Source organism: Mytilus trossulus, chromosome 1 (genome assembly GCF_036588685.1).
Source record: "Mytilus trossulus isolate FHL-02 chromosome 1, PNRI_Mtr1.1.1.hap1, whole genome shotgun sequence".
Taxonomy (NCBI): Eukaryota; Metazoa; Mollusca; class Bivalvia; order Mytilida; family Mytilidae; genus Mytilus; species Mytilus trossulus.
In genome coordinates this window covers 102,525,579-102,542,233 of record NC_086373.1, presented here as the reverse complement: position 1 = coordinate 102,542,233, position 16,655 = coordinate 102,525,579, and the positions used below count along the sequence as shown (strand labels likewise).

General features: G+C 29.3%; 1 protein-coding gene across 9 annotated transcripts in view; it reads left to right on the top strand.

Moving 5' to 3' along the window:
• The window catches only part of LOC134694209 (5'-AMP-activated protein kinase catalytic subunit alpha-2-like), a 36,306-nt gene extending 22,982 nt beyond the window's left edge, over positions 1 to 13,324 (top strand). For 5 of the 9 annotated variants that reach the window (XM_063555217.1, XM_063555231.1, XM_063555224.1 and 2 more), the window contains 6 exons: positions 1,515 to 1,604; positions 2,987 to 3,057; positions 3,305 to 3,370; positions 4,094 to 4,262; positions 5,554 to 5,685; positions 12,791 to 13,324. In XM_063555217.1, the coding sequence (XP_063411287.1) occupies positions 1,515 to 1,604; positions 2,987 to 3,057; positions 3,305 to 3,370; positions 4,094 to 4,262; positions 5,554 to 5,685; positions 12,791 to 12,888 (626 nt within the window). In that variant the 3' untranslated portion in view covers positions 12,889 to 13,324. Of the gene's footprint in view, positions 1 to 1,514; positions 1,605 to 2,986; positions 3,058 to 3,304; positions 3,371 to 4,093; positions 4,263 to 5,553; positions 5,686 to 10,394; positions 10,428 to 12,790 lie in introns of all 9 variants that reach the window. The other 4 variants (XM_063555239.1, XM_063555254.1, XM_063555262.1 and 1 more) reach the window with 2 other exon arrangements.
• Positions 13,325 to 16,655: the final 3,331 nt, after the last annotated feature.

Sequence of the window (16,655 nt, the reverse complement as noted above, 5' to 3'; positions counted from 1 at the left end):
CCCATACCACATAGTTATCTTTAAAAAGCCCCATAATGACAAAAGTCAAATAATTCAAACGAGAAAAATATGGCCTGATTTATGTACAAATGTGAAAAACAGCTACAAATGACAATGGCTGAATTACTGGCTCCTGATTTAGGTCAAACACATACAGAATATTGTGGGGTGAAACATGTTGACTGTTGCCAAACCATTCCCCTTACTTGTTCCATGGCATGATGAATTAAAAACAATTAAAAAAGAAAAAAAGCAGCCTGTTCTATACCTATTGTGATATTCTATAATAATAGTATTGAGGTGAACAGTTTACATAGTACTAAAAGTAATTGTTAATAATAGTTGTTGTAACAATAGTCTCATTTACAAAAAACATATTTTTATGCCCCTGTCATAGCATAGCACCAAGTGGGCTTACTGGGCTATACGTTTTACCCTTGTGTACGTAAATTGGTTTCAATTCTCTTATTTAAGTGTGCCTCAATGAAATGTTATGAAACTTATTTTACACATTGCTTATTACTATACAACACAGATCAAGTGTGAATTTGGGTGGCTTCATTTTACTGTTCTACACTTATGCCCCTTTACAAATTTTTTGTTTCCATTCACTATCTTTAATTTGCCTCAACCAAATGTTATGAAACTTATGCACAATGCTTCTTGCTACAGAAAACATCAAGTTTTAATGTTAGTGGTGTCACTTATATCTTTATAGAGGTACACGTACTCCTACACAAATTGAAAAATACACAAATTGAAAAATTGCTGATTTTTGGTTTGTTTTCTAACTTAAGTTTGCCTCAACCAAATTTGGTTAGGGTCACTGTTATTGTTCTTGATTTATGTCTCTTTATAACATTATATGCAAGCATGTCCAAGAGACATATTCCCAATTTATTTTGATACTTTGTTTAATTGTTTTGTCTTTAATAAATTTGCAATTGAAAATTAAGGTTACAAAAATCAATTATTTTTATACCACCGCAAAAAATGATAATTTTTTGGTTGTATATTGGTAAGGCATTTGGTCATAAACCTTGTGTTTAAATTTCATAGATTTCTTTTTACTTATACTTAAGTTATAGTGTGAAAACCAAATGTCTTTGAACAAAGACAACACCAATGTCATACCAATATACAACCAAACATTTTTCAATTTTTGCCATCGTTTAAAAATTAATTATTTAAGCTGTGTATAATAACCACAAAACCAGAGGATCTGAAAGGTCTCAAAACAGAAAGAAGAGTTTTGCTTTGTCAGATCCTGGAAAGCAAAGCATGTCAACATGATCTGTATTTTAATAAGTTGACAGGTCTCACTGAATATTCTTGTATATCATGGACAGCTTACTATCTCATTGTATAAATGGATAAATAAAATTTATCAGTTCTTTTATAGAGAACATTTATTGATAGACAGTTGAAGTATGAACATGCTAATTATTATTTCATTCTTTGTGAAGCAGAATTTATATATGATAATTATTTAAAATAGATATTTTATTTTTCAGAGTTGAAACATACATCCCATACTTTAGAGCCTTTACTAGTGACAGCCAACAAATCTCTGACACCACCTAAAAAGGCAAAGTGGCATTTAGGTAAGATTGAAAACATGAAGAGAAAAGCTGGACATCAGAGATAATAGTAGTCAGATTATATGGATTACCTCAGTTTGACAGTAAATGATTGCCCTACTGCCCATCTTGTTTGCGATCTTTAATTCATAGGACAAGTAAATCAGAGTCATCAGTTCTATTTTAGTTCCCGCTTGTTGCAACAGAGGAACAGAAAATATGACTTGTCATAGAATAACCTTCCATTGTGTTGTCTTAGAAACAAGTTAAAAACTGGAATTTAAATGCAAATCATAGGTTTGGAACTTGTTTTATAAATGTTGCCATTTCATACATCTTATTTAATGCACCTCATGATACTGGCTTCTCGGGCATTTTTATCTGCTTAGTGCAATTTTAACATATAAACAAAAAATATTTAGAAAATGAGTTCTTATTCCTGCTCATGGATTTTCACACTAGTCCACAAAGGAGTAATGAATTTTTTTAAATTTTTTTTTGCCCCATATTCCTTTTTGTCGAGCCTTCGACTTTAGTCGAAAAAGCGAGACATAGCGATCCTACATTCCATCGGCGTCTGCGTCGGCGGCGGCGTCAACAAATATTCACTCTGTGGTTAAAGTTTTTGAAATATTAATAACTTTCTTAAATTAAACTGGATTTCTACCAAACTTGGACAGAAGCTTGTTTATGTTCATAAGATAGTATGCAGAAGTAAATTTTGTAAAAATAAAATTCCATTTTTTCCGTATTTTACTTATAAATGGACTTAGTTTTTCTGCCAGGAAACATAACATTCACTCTGTAGTTAAAGTTTTTGAAATTTTAATAACTTTCTTAAACTATACTGTATTTGTACCAAACTTATACAGAAGCTTGTTTATGATCATAACACAGTATCCAGAAGTAAATTCTGTTAACAAATAAATCCATTTTTTTTGTGCATTTTACTTTTAAATGGACTTAGTTTTTCTGCCAGGAAACAAGGCATTCACTCGTGGTTAAATTTTTTTAAATTCTAATAACTTTTTTATACTATTTTGGACCTGTACCAAACTTGGACAGAAGCTTGTTTATGATCTATAAGAAAATTTTGTTAAAATTTTGTACCTGTGTATCTGTATTTTACTTATAAATGGTTATAAATCTTCCAGTTTACATTACAGACAGTCTGCAGTTAAAGTTTTTAAAACATACTTTATTTTTACCAAACTTGGACAGAAGCTTCTTAGAATCATAAGATAGTACCAAGAGGAATATTTTTATTGATTTTATTCCTCTTTTGTTGAGCCTGCGATTAACAGCATAAGTAGGCGAGACACTGGGTTCCACGGAACCCTTAAGAATTTTTTCCCCTGTATAACTTCAACTGACTTTCTGACCTAATTGATTTTGTTATATTTTAGGTATTAGATCACAAAGCAAACCACAGGACATTATGCATGAGGTATACAGAGCCATGAAGACATTAAATTATGTAAGTTTTCATCATGTTTACACTATTTCCTAGAGAATGTTCTATAATTTTATCTAAGTAAAGGGATACTAAAGATTCAAGGATGGTTCAAGAAATTAGTGAAATTCAAACTTACAATTTTGAAAAATGTTTTGATATATACAATTGATAAAATTTACAATTGTTTAATAATTTAGAAAGAGAATTAGAGTCATGACATTGAAATTAAGCAGAATAAATAATAAACAACCATTAAATATGTTTTCAGGAATGGAAGGTTATAAACCATTACCATGTAAGAGTTCGGAGGAAGAACCCAGTATCTGGTAGATTTGTGAGTATATATAGATAAATCGTTAAAAAATTACTAATATTAATTCTTCTGTGTCATGTCAAATGGGACGTCATTCTAACCTAGGACATGACAGTTGAATTATTTGAAATTTAACTTCTAAGAGTAAATGAATAAAAATTGTATGAGATGGAGTAACAGGATTTGTTATATAAGAATATTTTGGAAAACTTTGACATTCCCTATCGGTGATCTTCAAAAGATTGTCATTTCTCTGTGAAAGGGCATGAGATATGGAAACTTATCAATGACACTATCTTAACAAACTTAATTAACTGATACAAATTTTATTTCATAATCGAATCACAATCAAGAAGAGATTAGAGCAAGCAAAAAACTTATCTATTAACATGAACACAAAAGTATTGTTCCACTAAGAATGAAAAATGTAACTTATATTCTATCAACATAAGTAAATTCATAACTTGCAGTCTTATGATGATAATATGATAAACAGTCATATTTACAGATTATTTTTATGACAATCAAAAGACACAAACTGTACATATAATATAAAGATTGGTTTGGTTTAACCGTCATAGTGAAAGGAGAGATAGCCATGAATACTACACAGCAAGTTAAAAAGTTGTGTAAAGCCTGATAATCATTACTTTCATGTTTATAAAAGTATAGTCAGTTGCAGATTCAATATTTTTCTGCAACCAGTGTTAATATAATGTAATGTTAATTAATTTAATGTTTCAGTCTAAAATGAGTTTACAGCTTTATCAGGTGGATCAGAAGAGTTTCCTTCTTGATTTCAAAAGTCTGAACTCTGTGGAATTGAGGGAATCATCTGTACATTCATCAGAATCTTCCCAGAGTTCCATGGCACACAGTTTACCCGCTACACCAGCCTCATTCTCAGATCTAGGTAATTTTAGTGTACTTTCATTTTCATTCTGCATCTCAACCTAACCTTGTGTCTTGTTCACATAGAAGAATTTGTATATAATTTTTGACAGTGCTAACTGATTCATTCAGTGGAAAATTTTGCTGCACTAGTCAATAACTGAAAGTGTCCACACAGACTCAATGGAGCACTATAATATCATTATACTGACTTATTTGTACAGCAATATGCACAAAGGAACATTAGTTTCCATTTCAGAATGTAAGATATATACCTCTCATTGCCAACGAACATATATAATATTTGATTTAAATAAAGGTATGCATTTCATTTACAGATCTAGAATATCCCATCTTCTATAGACCTGTTAAGGTTCAATAACTTCTTTGTGAAATAGACAAGATTTCCAATAGTCCATTTATAAGTTAGGTTAGACTTTTTTCTAGCTTGTTTCTGTAAAATATGGGTTTTCAAAATTACTTTATAATCTTTCTCCTTTGAGATTGAATTCCATAATTGTAAGTCCAGTCGTTTTTTTCAAGCAGATTATTACAGCTTTATGTGACATGATGGTCTCAAATTTGAACCTAAATTTTCCTGCATATTTATTCAATTTATTGAATGTGCTTCGTGCTTTGCAAAAACTAAATAAGATAAATCACTTTACAATAAGAGTTAATGAAATATTTTTTTCAAGTGATCCATTCAGTTTTAAACTGTTAAAAAATGTCCAATGTAGGAACCATAACTCTGATGTTGAAAACTCAACCCACCTTTAAATTGATTTTCAAATATAACTAAGAGTTGTTTAATAATGATATGTTAAATTTTGCCTGAAATGACTTGTTGCAAGACAGATAAATTAACATGTGTACCAGTTTTTATTGATGTAAGGTATTTTTTGAAATTTATGAATGAAATATGAACGAAATTGTTCAATGAACGAAATTGACAAAAGTTTGTTTTATATTAAAATCTCAATTTTTATTACTACAATAATGATAATGTTATTATCAACTGATTCCTTTTCAATTATAATTTACATTTTTATCTGTAATTACTGAAGTTATGAAATATGCCAACATAATTTTTATTACAACTTATTTATTTTATTGAATAATGAATATAGAATATAAAAAAGTTTTAAAGAATAGAAAAGAATTAATTCAGTAAAATAATTTATTAGCAGATAAAATGTAAAAAAGAAAGAGAAAGGCATATTAAAATGATCTATCATTTTCATAAAGGAAAAAGAAAGGACCATAATCATTCATTTCTTCCAAATTAATATCCCACTTGTTTATAATTGCAGTGATAGTGAAGCCTTTTGTCTCGGCAGGGAAGGTGACTGAAAACATACCTCGTCATCGTAAAATACTATTTCGTAATATTGAACGTTTTCCTTGTTGTCGTTTACCATATACTCCGTTCAGTATACTTCCAGGTGAAGAATTATTACGCTACTGTCCTGCTGTTGCCGATTTTCTTCAGCTATTTAGTGCCATTTTGTTTTGCAGGCACGAATCCTATACTTATAACTAAAATAACCGTCTATGTTTCAATGGCAGCTGATATAGATTTCATGCATGCTTTTAATAATTATGAAAGCTACTTTTAAATTAGATAATGGATATTTGAAATATTAAGCACATTTCTTATTGTTTGCAGAATATTTTGAAAAGTGGAAGTTGTTTTCAGATGCCAGTTATTATACTCCATGCAAACAAATACTTTTGGGGGGAGTTTATAAAAAGTACTGTGTCCATCAGTCTGTCTGTCCATGTGTCCTGTAAGCTAATCACTTATAGTGCTGAAAAAATATCGGTGAAATCTTACACAGTTGTAAAACACTAGGTGAGGATGTGTGTGCAGGAAGATAATCCAGGTCTGACATGTTTAAGGGGAGATAATTGAATTTACTTACTTCAAATTACTAAAAGTTATTGGGGCAGGGGATTCCTGTTTGTTATTTCACTCACAGTTCTATTTTTGCACTATTTATTGCAGAAAATCCTAGGTTGTTATAAGCTGGCTTGTGAAGACAGGTTCTGCTGAATCAGAAATAGATATGTTTTTTTCTTTTTCTTTTATTTGCATGATCAATCAGCTTAAAAAATAAAACAAAATGGATTACTAAAAACAGTATACCTCATTCTGATTTTCATGTTACTTATTAAATCTATCCCATTTACAACAAGAGTTGTAAATTGACAGACTTAAAACAAACCAGGATTCTATGAACATTTTTTTTATTTAGAATTCTTATAACACATTAAATACATTTTGCATTCACTATATAATACATGTTGATATCCAAGGCATAAATAAAAAAAAAACACTATTGGATATGAAATGTAGGAATTATTTAATAGTGTTTCTATGAAGTAAAGCAAAAGTATTTTATGATTTTTGAAATGATTTGATATTAAACTAATTTTTTTTATCACACAACTGAAATAATTAGTGACATTGTGATTAGTCAAGTGGATAAATGCCGTCATGTGGTGACCCCAGTAGATCAGTAGTGTGCGGTAGATTTTATAAGGGTATCATGAGGTCACATCTACCATTAAAGGTCATGTCATCCATTAATGTTATTGTATTTCATGATTTATTTCTATACATATCTTGGAAGAAATGTGTTTTGAAAATTCTCTAAAGGATTCTCCTACAAATCCATAGAGGGTTAGTAAAATCAATAAGGGATTTTGTCTTATACCTCACCCCTATGGATTTTACAAAGCCTGTATGGATCTGTGAGGGATCAATAGTAAATAATATAACTTGTAATGAGGAATAACTCTCCAGGTACATTACTGTTTTAACATCAGTCTGCCGATATGACCAGTTATAAGAAAATAATTATATGGTGTGCCTCCTTCGATACTCAATTATTTTTTGAAAAATATCATTTGCAAAGGATTATTATGCTTTGCGGGATAAAAGAATTGATATTGTGATGTTTTATTATTATCTTTGTTTCTGTCATCTCTTTCTAAACATGGATAATAACTCACAAAAAGCATGTATTGTTTCTATCTACTAGTTAAATCCAGATTGTAAAGAAAAAAGTTACATCTGGATAAAACAATTGATCTATGCATAAATTATTTATTTGAGACATAGCTATTTTATTGTTAGCTCTTCTGATTTTGAATGAACACATTCACATGTGGTGTGCCCAGTTGATTTTGTGACAGTAATGATATGTGTGTATGTCTGATATGATATCTTGACTTTGGATCTGGAAATAACAGTTTAACCTTTTTTATTGTAAAATAACCAATATTTTAGACATTTTGACCACTAGCCTTCTTCAATTTCTCTATCATCCTTCAAACCTCACTGGCAGACAATGTTATGACTTTATAGTGTATTCCTGACAAACAAATAAACAGTTCTACTATTACTTGATTTTTTTGATTTTTTTGATTTTTTTTGCAATCTATTAACACCTTTATGACAATTTTTTTTATATATATATATGTTCTATATTGTGTAAAGATTTAATTCCTACAATTACAGTAAACTTGACTGTGAATTTGCATTAATTGTTTTCAATGACCATACATTTTTTGATATGACTACCACTAATATGGTAAACCTGTCTGGAACAATTCTTTGAAAAAAAGGAAGTGCCTTCTCACTGTAAAGTAACAGAAAAATGAAAATAAAAATTGAAGTTCTAATTCATGACACAAAAATCTTCACACAACACACTAGACACAAACTTAAGACTTTTTCATCTTAAAGTAAAGTAGAGGTCTTTTACAATTGGCAAAATACCACAAACAAAAGTTGACTGCTAAAGCTAGTCAGAGCTTTAATTATTGCTTTGCACTGTGTCTGAAAACAAAAGCTACAGGATCACATTATTCTGAGCTATTTATCATTCTACCGGTATTTGCCAGCGTTTAATTATTTAATTTGCTTTAAGAAAATGTTGCATAAAAGTCAGTATTGTTTAAAAATTTCATAAAGTTTGCTCTATAAATATTTTGTTAAAAATATAAGTAATGTCTTCATATATGTTCCTTCTGACAGGTCTGAATTAGTGATTTTGTTCCATTAGCGTTAATTACCAATTGATATTTTTTTAAGCACACTTGTATATTTTCCATATAAATTACCAGAAAATATAAGTAACTTCCAGGTCCTTGGTCTGGTATGACTATTTTAGCCATGTTGATATGTTTGTTTACCTTGCATAATGTTCAGCTTTCTAAAAAGCTTATATACATGAAGCTTTTGTCATTTTGCAGAAAAAGGTTTTCATATGCTGTTGTGTGTTTTTTTTTTTTTTAATTTATTTAGATAAAAGACATTTTCAAACATAAGCAGTTGATTCATTTATTTCATAAACCTTAGTTATGACTTATTTGCTATCTGTTGTCAGCTTCATAATTATGCCTTTCAAAAATTGACTTCAGTGCAACCATATTTTCATTCTTTTTTCTTATTTAACATTTTGAATGTACGCAGTGTTGTGCTGAATGAAAATTTTGTCATTTGATTATCAGAACCTCACAATCTATATATATATCTGTTATGAGTGATCTGTGGATTGTTTTTTTTTTTATCAGATTTGCAATTTTTAGGTCAAAAGTAATATGTGTGTTAACTCAGTCACTCCTGTTTTTAAATAAGCTTAAATCAAAATGTTAGATTTCTTTTAAATTGCTTAAAATTTTGTTATCCAAGGGTATCTTATAGATTTTTATAAGTTATAGGATTTCTCATTGTTAAAGGCCATATGATGACCTGTTGTTGTACACATACACATCTTTTGGTCACTTTTGGACAGTTGTCCTCATGCCACATCACATGTCATTTTCTGACAGCATTAGTGTGAGTTTAAAATCACTTTTTTCCAACTTCTTCTTTTGATTTTGAACTATGTTTCTTATTAGAAAAATTGAATAAACAAATCAAAACTCTTATGCTACTGGCTGGATATATTTTTCTTTTTATAACTACATCAAATTTTAAGTTTAGTTTAAATATATTTATTTATAGTGGAATAGGAAATAAGTTACTGTGGATTTATTTATTTTCGTTGGTATCAATTTTAATGGATTATGAAAAACATTCATGTTCTTGAATATTTAATTTTATGGTTTTGCCAAAATTAGCATACAATGGCATAAAACCTATAGAAAAATTAACTTAATGCTGAACATTAAATTTCGTGGATTAGAAAATTCAGAAAAATTGGTATCCAACGAATAATAATGAATCCACAGTATTGCAACTTGTATTAATCCCTTTCCACTTGAGATTGTTTAAACAACAAAATACAGTTATATAAATGTTTGGAAAATGTCTGTACCAAGGCAGGAATATGACAGCTGTTTTTCATTTGTTTGATATGTTTGTGCTATGATTTTACCATTTGATCAGGGACTTTCTGTTTTGAATTTTTCTCGGGGTTAGGTTTTTTTGTTATTTTACTTTTTTCTATACATTCTTTCCATTCAATATCCAAGCAATCATTAATGATAAGTTATGCTCAGATATATATTCAAGTTATAGAATTATGTATTTGAATAATTAAATTCAATTTTTAATTAAAAAAAATAACATGCTGTGCATTTCGAGTGAATCTATTTTAACAATAGGTACAAATACAGCCACAAATGTACAAACATAAACAAAGGATGATGACTCCAATTCATGTAGATCATTTTCCTAAATGTTTTCTGAATTGCCAAATGAAATTCATTGTTAGAATTGAGGTAAACATTGCAAAATGAAAGCAACACCTGTTTATGCTACAGGGTATTTGATTTTCTATGTCAGTGGTACATCATTATCGTATAACATTACTAAAAGACTTTGTTAGTGTTCAAGCAGATTCACTCATATTTTCACAGGTGACCAATGCATGCTCTTAGAGACCTAAATAGTTATGCTTTTAAAAACATATTCATGAACGTTCAATATGAAAACCTTTTTTGAAATCATCATTGTCACATATACCTGTATGTATTTGTCTACCCCAGCACCCAATTGTCATTCAGCACTGGTGGGAGATAATTTCCTATGGTGTTCATGTCATGATACTGGAAAGGACCCCTATGAGCCAACAGAGTAAGGCCCAGTTCACAACTGCTTTATAGGGTACACTTTGTATAATATATAATTGATTTTCAGATGCATCACACGATACTGTATTATTTTTGCCTGGTAAGTGTTTCTATCAGCTTATGTCACGCTTTATACACGTTGCACTTTCTACTTTAAAATTGGGATTCTCTGAAAATCTAGCTATTACAGTTTCACAAATTAACTCAGTTTTTGTTTTTATGATACAGTTGTATCATACAATTTGTTTTATTTTTGTTTGCTTCATTTGTTTATTTACAATATTAATTTTCTTGTATGAATTGATTACTATTATGATACAACAAAAATTCCCTGTGGTACATTACGATTTTGGAATTATCTGAGAATTCCAAATAAAAATTTCATTGTATAACTTATAATATAATACATTGCTAATTGTTTTGATATTAACAGTTTGACAAATACAGATTGGAAAAATTCCGTTATCCCAGAGGAAATAAATTTTCAGATATTAAAATTGTAATTTTTAATACATATACGTGTACTGCAAATAGAGCATGGAATTAGAATCATTCATTTATTTTTATTTAAATGTTTTGACATAAGCTGATAACTATGGCTAGCTGCTTTGAGGTTGAAGGTTACACAGTATATATATTATAGAATCACCATTTCCCCTTCCTTTGAAATATTATATCATAGATGGATGCATGATTTAGATGAATCATGCATTCATAGAATGCTTCTTAGTAAATACTTGGAACAATTAAAATATAAAGGAGGGAGTCCTTCAAACTTTCTACTGAGATACATTCATTAACACTGGTACATAAACATCTCATATCATCATTTCATTTTTTATATATTATACATTTTCAATTTCATTCAACATGTTCATAATTTGAGGATTTTTATTAATGAAAGTGTAAGTCTTAGAGTGAAAGGTAAAATTGAGGTTGTGGAAGATAAAAAAGAGAAATCATGCGAATTTTTTTCTTCCAAAAGTGGATTTCACAAGTAAAATAGAGAATACAAACTTGAAAGGTTTGTCCAATGTGAATGCATGGACAACATAAGCAGAATTATTTGCTGAATGTAGTTTACAAGAAGTGGTCAAGGTATGATCACTTGCAAAATACTACACTTGCCAGAAAAAAGTCCTTTTCTGCTTAAAAAAATTATGTACTACTGTTAAAGACGAAAAGATGGACATGTTGGTAGAATTTTTTTTACATTCCTAAAAGTTTCGACCTTTAGATTTATTGCATTCTGTAGTTGGAGTAGGGAGAAAGAAACTAAAACTAGATTGGCTGACCTTTTCCTAAAAAAAATATATGCTTTAAGAAATAATCTGTATTCCTTCCAACTTTATATCTCGGTAATGGATGCTTGTACTTAAATTTATAGCCTGTTTATCTAAGACAGCATGGGTTTACAGTGAATGTACAGTAATAAATTAATTCTATTATATTATATTACTAAAGTGTTTGTATGTATAATGTAGATCTTATTAATACAAAAATATATAGAACTGTGTTTAAATTATAAATATAAATTACTTAACATGATATTTTCTATATGTGGAAACTTAATACAATGATGACAATAACATTATTTTTATAAATATCATGATTGGTTATTGCCATTATTTATATTATCCAAACATTTGAAATTTCTACTTTATAACTGAGAGCTTAAAAGGAAATTCAAAATTTCTACGGAATAGTTTTGAGCCCTTCTGTAGAAAAAAAATCCCACAATCACAAAAGTTGGTATTTTTGACTTAAAGTACTTTAGAAGATTAAAAAAAAACTTCTTTACTATAAATTTAAAATATCATGTAGGAAAAAACTACTTCTATGGACTTCATTGTTTAAGCCCACTCCAAGAAATAATTTACTTGTCCTCTCTCGTCATTATAAAATATTTATGAACATTAAAAAATATTAATGAAAAAAAAATATATTGATGAAATAGGCATAGCCTGTTCATATAAGGGGTTTAAAGATAGATGGAAAAACAGACTCATGGTAAAAGTAGTTTTCAATAAATAGATAAATATATGTTCAATCACATAGTAGGGAAGCAACTAGTAATCTATTTTTACATGTATTAATACTTTAAATAATATTAAAAGATACAGTGAATTTTGCCGACATTAGTAATTACTTTGATTCTTATTTTCATTGAAAGTATAGCTTTCATAACAGTTTCTGTAAATATCTTACTATAACCTTTAACAATTAAATACAGGGTTATTATTGGAGAGAATTGAGGATTGATGGATACAATTTAATGTAGTATTTATGTAAAATTATTTTCATGCTAACCTTTTAACTGAGGCATGCTTTTCTTGGTTAAGGTTTCTGAAAAGAAATAGTTGATGTCGTTTATCATTAAAACCACCATTAACAAAAAAATATTTTGATAAATGAATTTTTACGATCTTGTGCATGATAATGTATTTCTTGTTTGTTTTACAGAAGAAAATATGGAGGTTGATGATGAGCCAATGAAAACACACCAGACATTAGAATTCTTTGAAATGTGCGCTGATCTCATAACAACATTAGCTCGATAAGCAGTATACAGAAAATCATCAAAAATAATTATACTGTCTGAAGAAAAGGAATGTGCAAGAAATCATTTAAGACTGCTTAATGAATGTAAACTTTAGTCATATTTTCTATTGTTTAAATGAAAACATGTATATGCTAGGAGATGATCATAAAGCTTCTGGTAGATAAACCCTAGCTTTGTTACATGTAATATTTCTTCAGATAACCTTAACAAAACCATAAAAACCCAACATCAGATGTTACAAAACACACTATGTATTAAACTTGTTGTATATTACTTTATATGAAATGAAATACACAATGTATGAAATGTTGTTTGTATTGCTTTTAGTTACTTCAAGAACACTATGAAATTGATTCTGTATTATTGTTACATAAGTTAAGTTCACATTTTCTTTCTATAAATATGTGTATTAAATTATGATACAGAAAGTACACTTAAGGAATAACAGTACTGTAGTTGAAGAGTTGCCACCGTCAATTGTAGATTTGACGGTCGCAAATGCAGTTTTACTGGCGACGCGTAGCGGAGACAGTAAAACGGAGATTTGCGACCGTCAAATCAAAATTGACGGTGGCAACTCTTCAACTACAGTACTGTTATTCCGATTCTAATGCATTACAAAAAGAAATAATACGATAAAACTTTGAAAAATGGATAAATTTGACAAATAAAAAAAAATCCGCGTAACGTCATGAACGATTTTGGCGCAAAGCGGTCATTGGTAAACGTGACGTCATACAATGAAAACTTACAAACTGGATGATATTACGTTACCTGTACGCTTCAATTCGGATAAAATTACATTAAAACGGCGAATTCGAGGTAGGTGTTGTTTTATTTTCGTTTATATAGTAGTAATCGAACATTTGTTGATTCTATCATTTCAAAATGGTTGTCCCTCCTTAGTAACGCCTGGTCAACTGTGGATTTGACGGCAACTTTTAGCCAATGAAAATAATTGTTACATACAAATTGCATTAGAATATACAAATATAAAGTATGTACTACATTATAAAATGAATTGTTATCTGTGATACTTACATTGAGGAAGTCCTCCTTTATAGGTATCCTTTTCTATTCATCATATTTCTGAAGCAAATACCCAAGTTACATTCAAATCTGTATTTCAATCCTCTAAATGTGTCCTTTTTAAAAGTTCTCAAATTAAATTTTATTTAATTTCTTCAACCATTATTATGAAAATATTTAAAATTTATATGAATGAAGGCATGTTGGGTGTTTTTCAATATGTGACTTGTACAAAACCACTTCTCTCTTTGTATATTTGCATCACCCAGACATTGGGATATTAATCTCTTTTTTTTTATCTTGTTGATCGCGTTGAAATGTAAATAGATAATAAATTCCATTTCTTAAATGTTCTGCATATGTGCAATTTTTAAACGCTTTTTATGCAGATAATTTGTTGAAGTATTTTAGCTTGTATTGTTTTTGTTAGTGGCTTATTTGAAAAAAAATATTGATTATTTAATTTTCAACCCTTTTCCAAATGATTTTAAATCATATTTCAGATGAAGATGCATATCTTGTTTTGGAACTTTATTATTTATTTTATGACAACAGAGTTTTACTTAGTTGGATTAGACTTGATGAATTTGAAAGACTTGGTAAAACATGCTGAATGTCACATAGTAGTTATAATATTGACAGTGTAGATTACAAGTGCCGAATTTTCTGAAAGTTTTCAGTGCTAGTTTCTTCAAGTGCTTGTTTCTGAAAAAAATATACGTTTTGTTTTGTTATTATGAATAGGGCATTTATGTAATCAAAATTTTAATGTAAAAATGTATATTGATAAAATATATTAAACAGAATTGGTATTTATATTTTGTTTTCCTTCTTTTTATGTAGAAATATTTATAGAGTATGTGTTCATATGTATAACTCTGTTATGTAGAACATATTTATAGAGAATGTGTTCATATATATAACTCTGTCCATCACACAACATATTCACACTTAAATTAGGGTTTTAAGTGTTTAGTATTCTATGTGGAATTATGTTATTGTTGTTTATCTTTTCATTATTTTCAATTTGCTTTTTTGTGGCATCTAGTCACAGCCGTTTTATTGAATAATTGATAATTTGAGTTCATAGTTCACAAGTTTTTTATTGCTTTTACAGTAAATCGATACTTTCAAGCTGGGTTTATGGTACCACTTTAGATTTAAAGATGGTAGAGAGTTCAGAATTAAAGACATATCATGAATATGATGATAAATTTTATGACTTGCAGAACGTTATTACACTATTTTAATCAGATGCTACCAAATTATTTTGCCATGTCATCTGCCCTTAAATTAAATAAAAAAATGTTTATCCAATAGAATAAAAAGTGTTTAGTAAGATTTACGAAATGAAAAGAATGACCCTATATTCATTCCTCTTTTGTGCAATATATACATGTACTCTATCAGAAATTAATAAACAAATCTAAGAAGAGAAAGACAAATAGTATATCAATGTAGAAGTGAATCTAGGGAGACAATCATGCTCATTATCTACTGCCAAAAAAATATATCTTTCTCTACTAAATGCAAAAAGTAGTATATCAAGATTTTAAGCTTAACAGACCCAAAGGTTGTAGTGACTTTTCTCATCAGTTGACATTTGTAGTCATTCTACAATTCTCCCCTCTGAAACAACAGAGCAAATTGGAACCAAAAGTGTGTCACAGTAGTCTTGTCTGGATCGTTGATGATGCATTGACAACAAACTGTCTCACCAAAGTAAAAACTCTGTCTCTATATGGGTACAAATAAACAGGAAAAATACCAGAAAGTTCATTACTGGAATTCCACTTCACGAAGAACATCTTAACATTATTAATAGACATTCAATTTTTTTTGAACACTTGATCTTACAACCATACCAACCATAGTCATCACAGTGGAGACTATTCACATATCACGAATGCAGACCCATGATATGTGCAATATCTTTGAAATGTAGTAAGATAGTTTACCTATTTTAGAACTAGATGGCGGCATTTGACAAAAACAACCAAAAGAACTTGTTAACTCTCATTAAAAGTATGAAAAATGAAAACACTGCAATTGCTGCACGTTGAAAATAACGTTGCTACATCCGAAAAAAGCCTTTCTGGAGATACAACACACGAACCTATACTGAACAAAGAGGGAAAAAATGAAAAATAAAAACATCTCAGTTCATAGATTTTGCATTTAAGTAATTGAATAAGATCACCCTAAAAAAAACCTTGGTCCAAATCAAATTTGTTGAAAAGCACATAGAGAATTAAGTGACATTCCATCTGCAATGACATGCATAGTTTAGAAATCGCTAGGCACAGGAAAATATCTCAGATGATCGAAAACAGGAGAATTTTTGTCTTGTCTTTAATAACGTGGAAAAACACAATGCTATAAACAAGACATATACAGCCCACATAAATAACTCCATTAATAAAACCTAATTGTAAATTCAAAACTAAATACACTTGCAAAAGATACAATAACACCAAACAAGTAACTGAAATGCTACACACAATCAACTGAGAAACTCTTGGGAAAAGGCGGATAAGAACACGCATCATCATATACAAAATTATATCCAACAGATTTGCCTATCAAATCAATAACAATAACAAAAATTCCTTAAAGTTGTCTCCTTGACACTTGAGCATCTGCAGTGATTTTACTGTTGCGGTATTCAGAGATAAAGAGTTCCAGTCATTAACGGTGTTTTATGTTAAATATGACCAGCTGTAAAATCAGTATTAA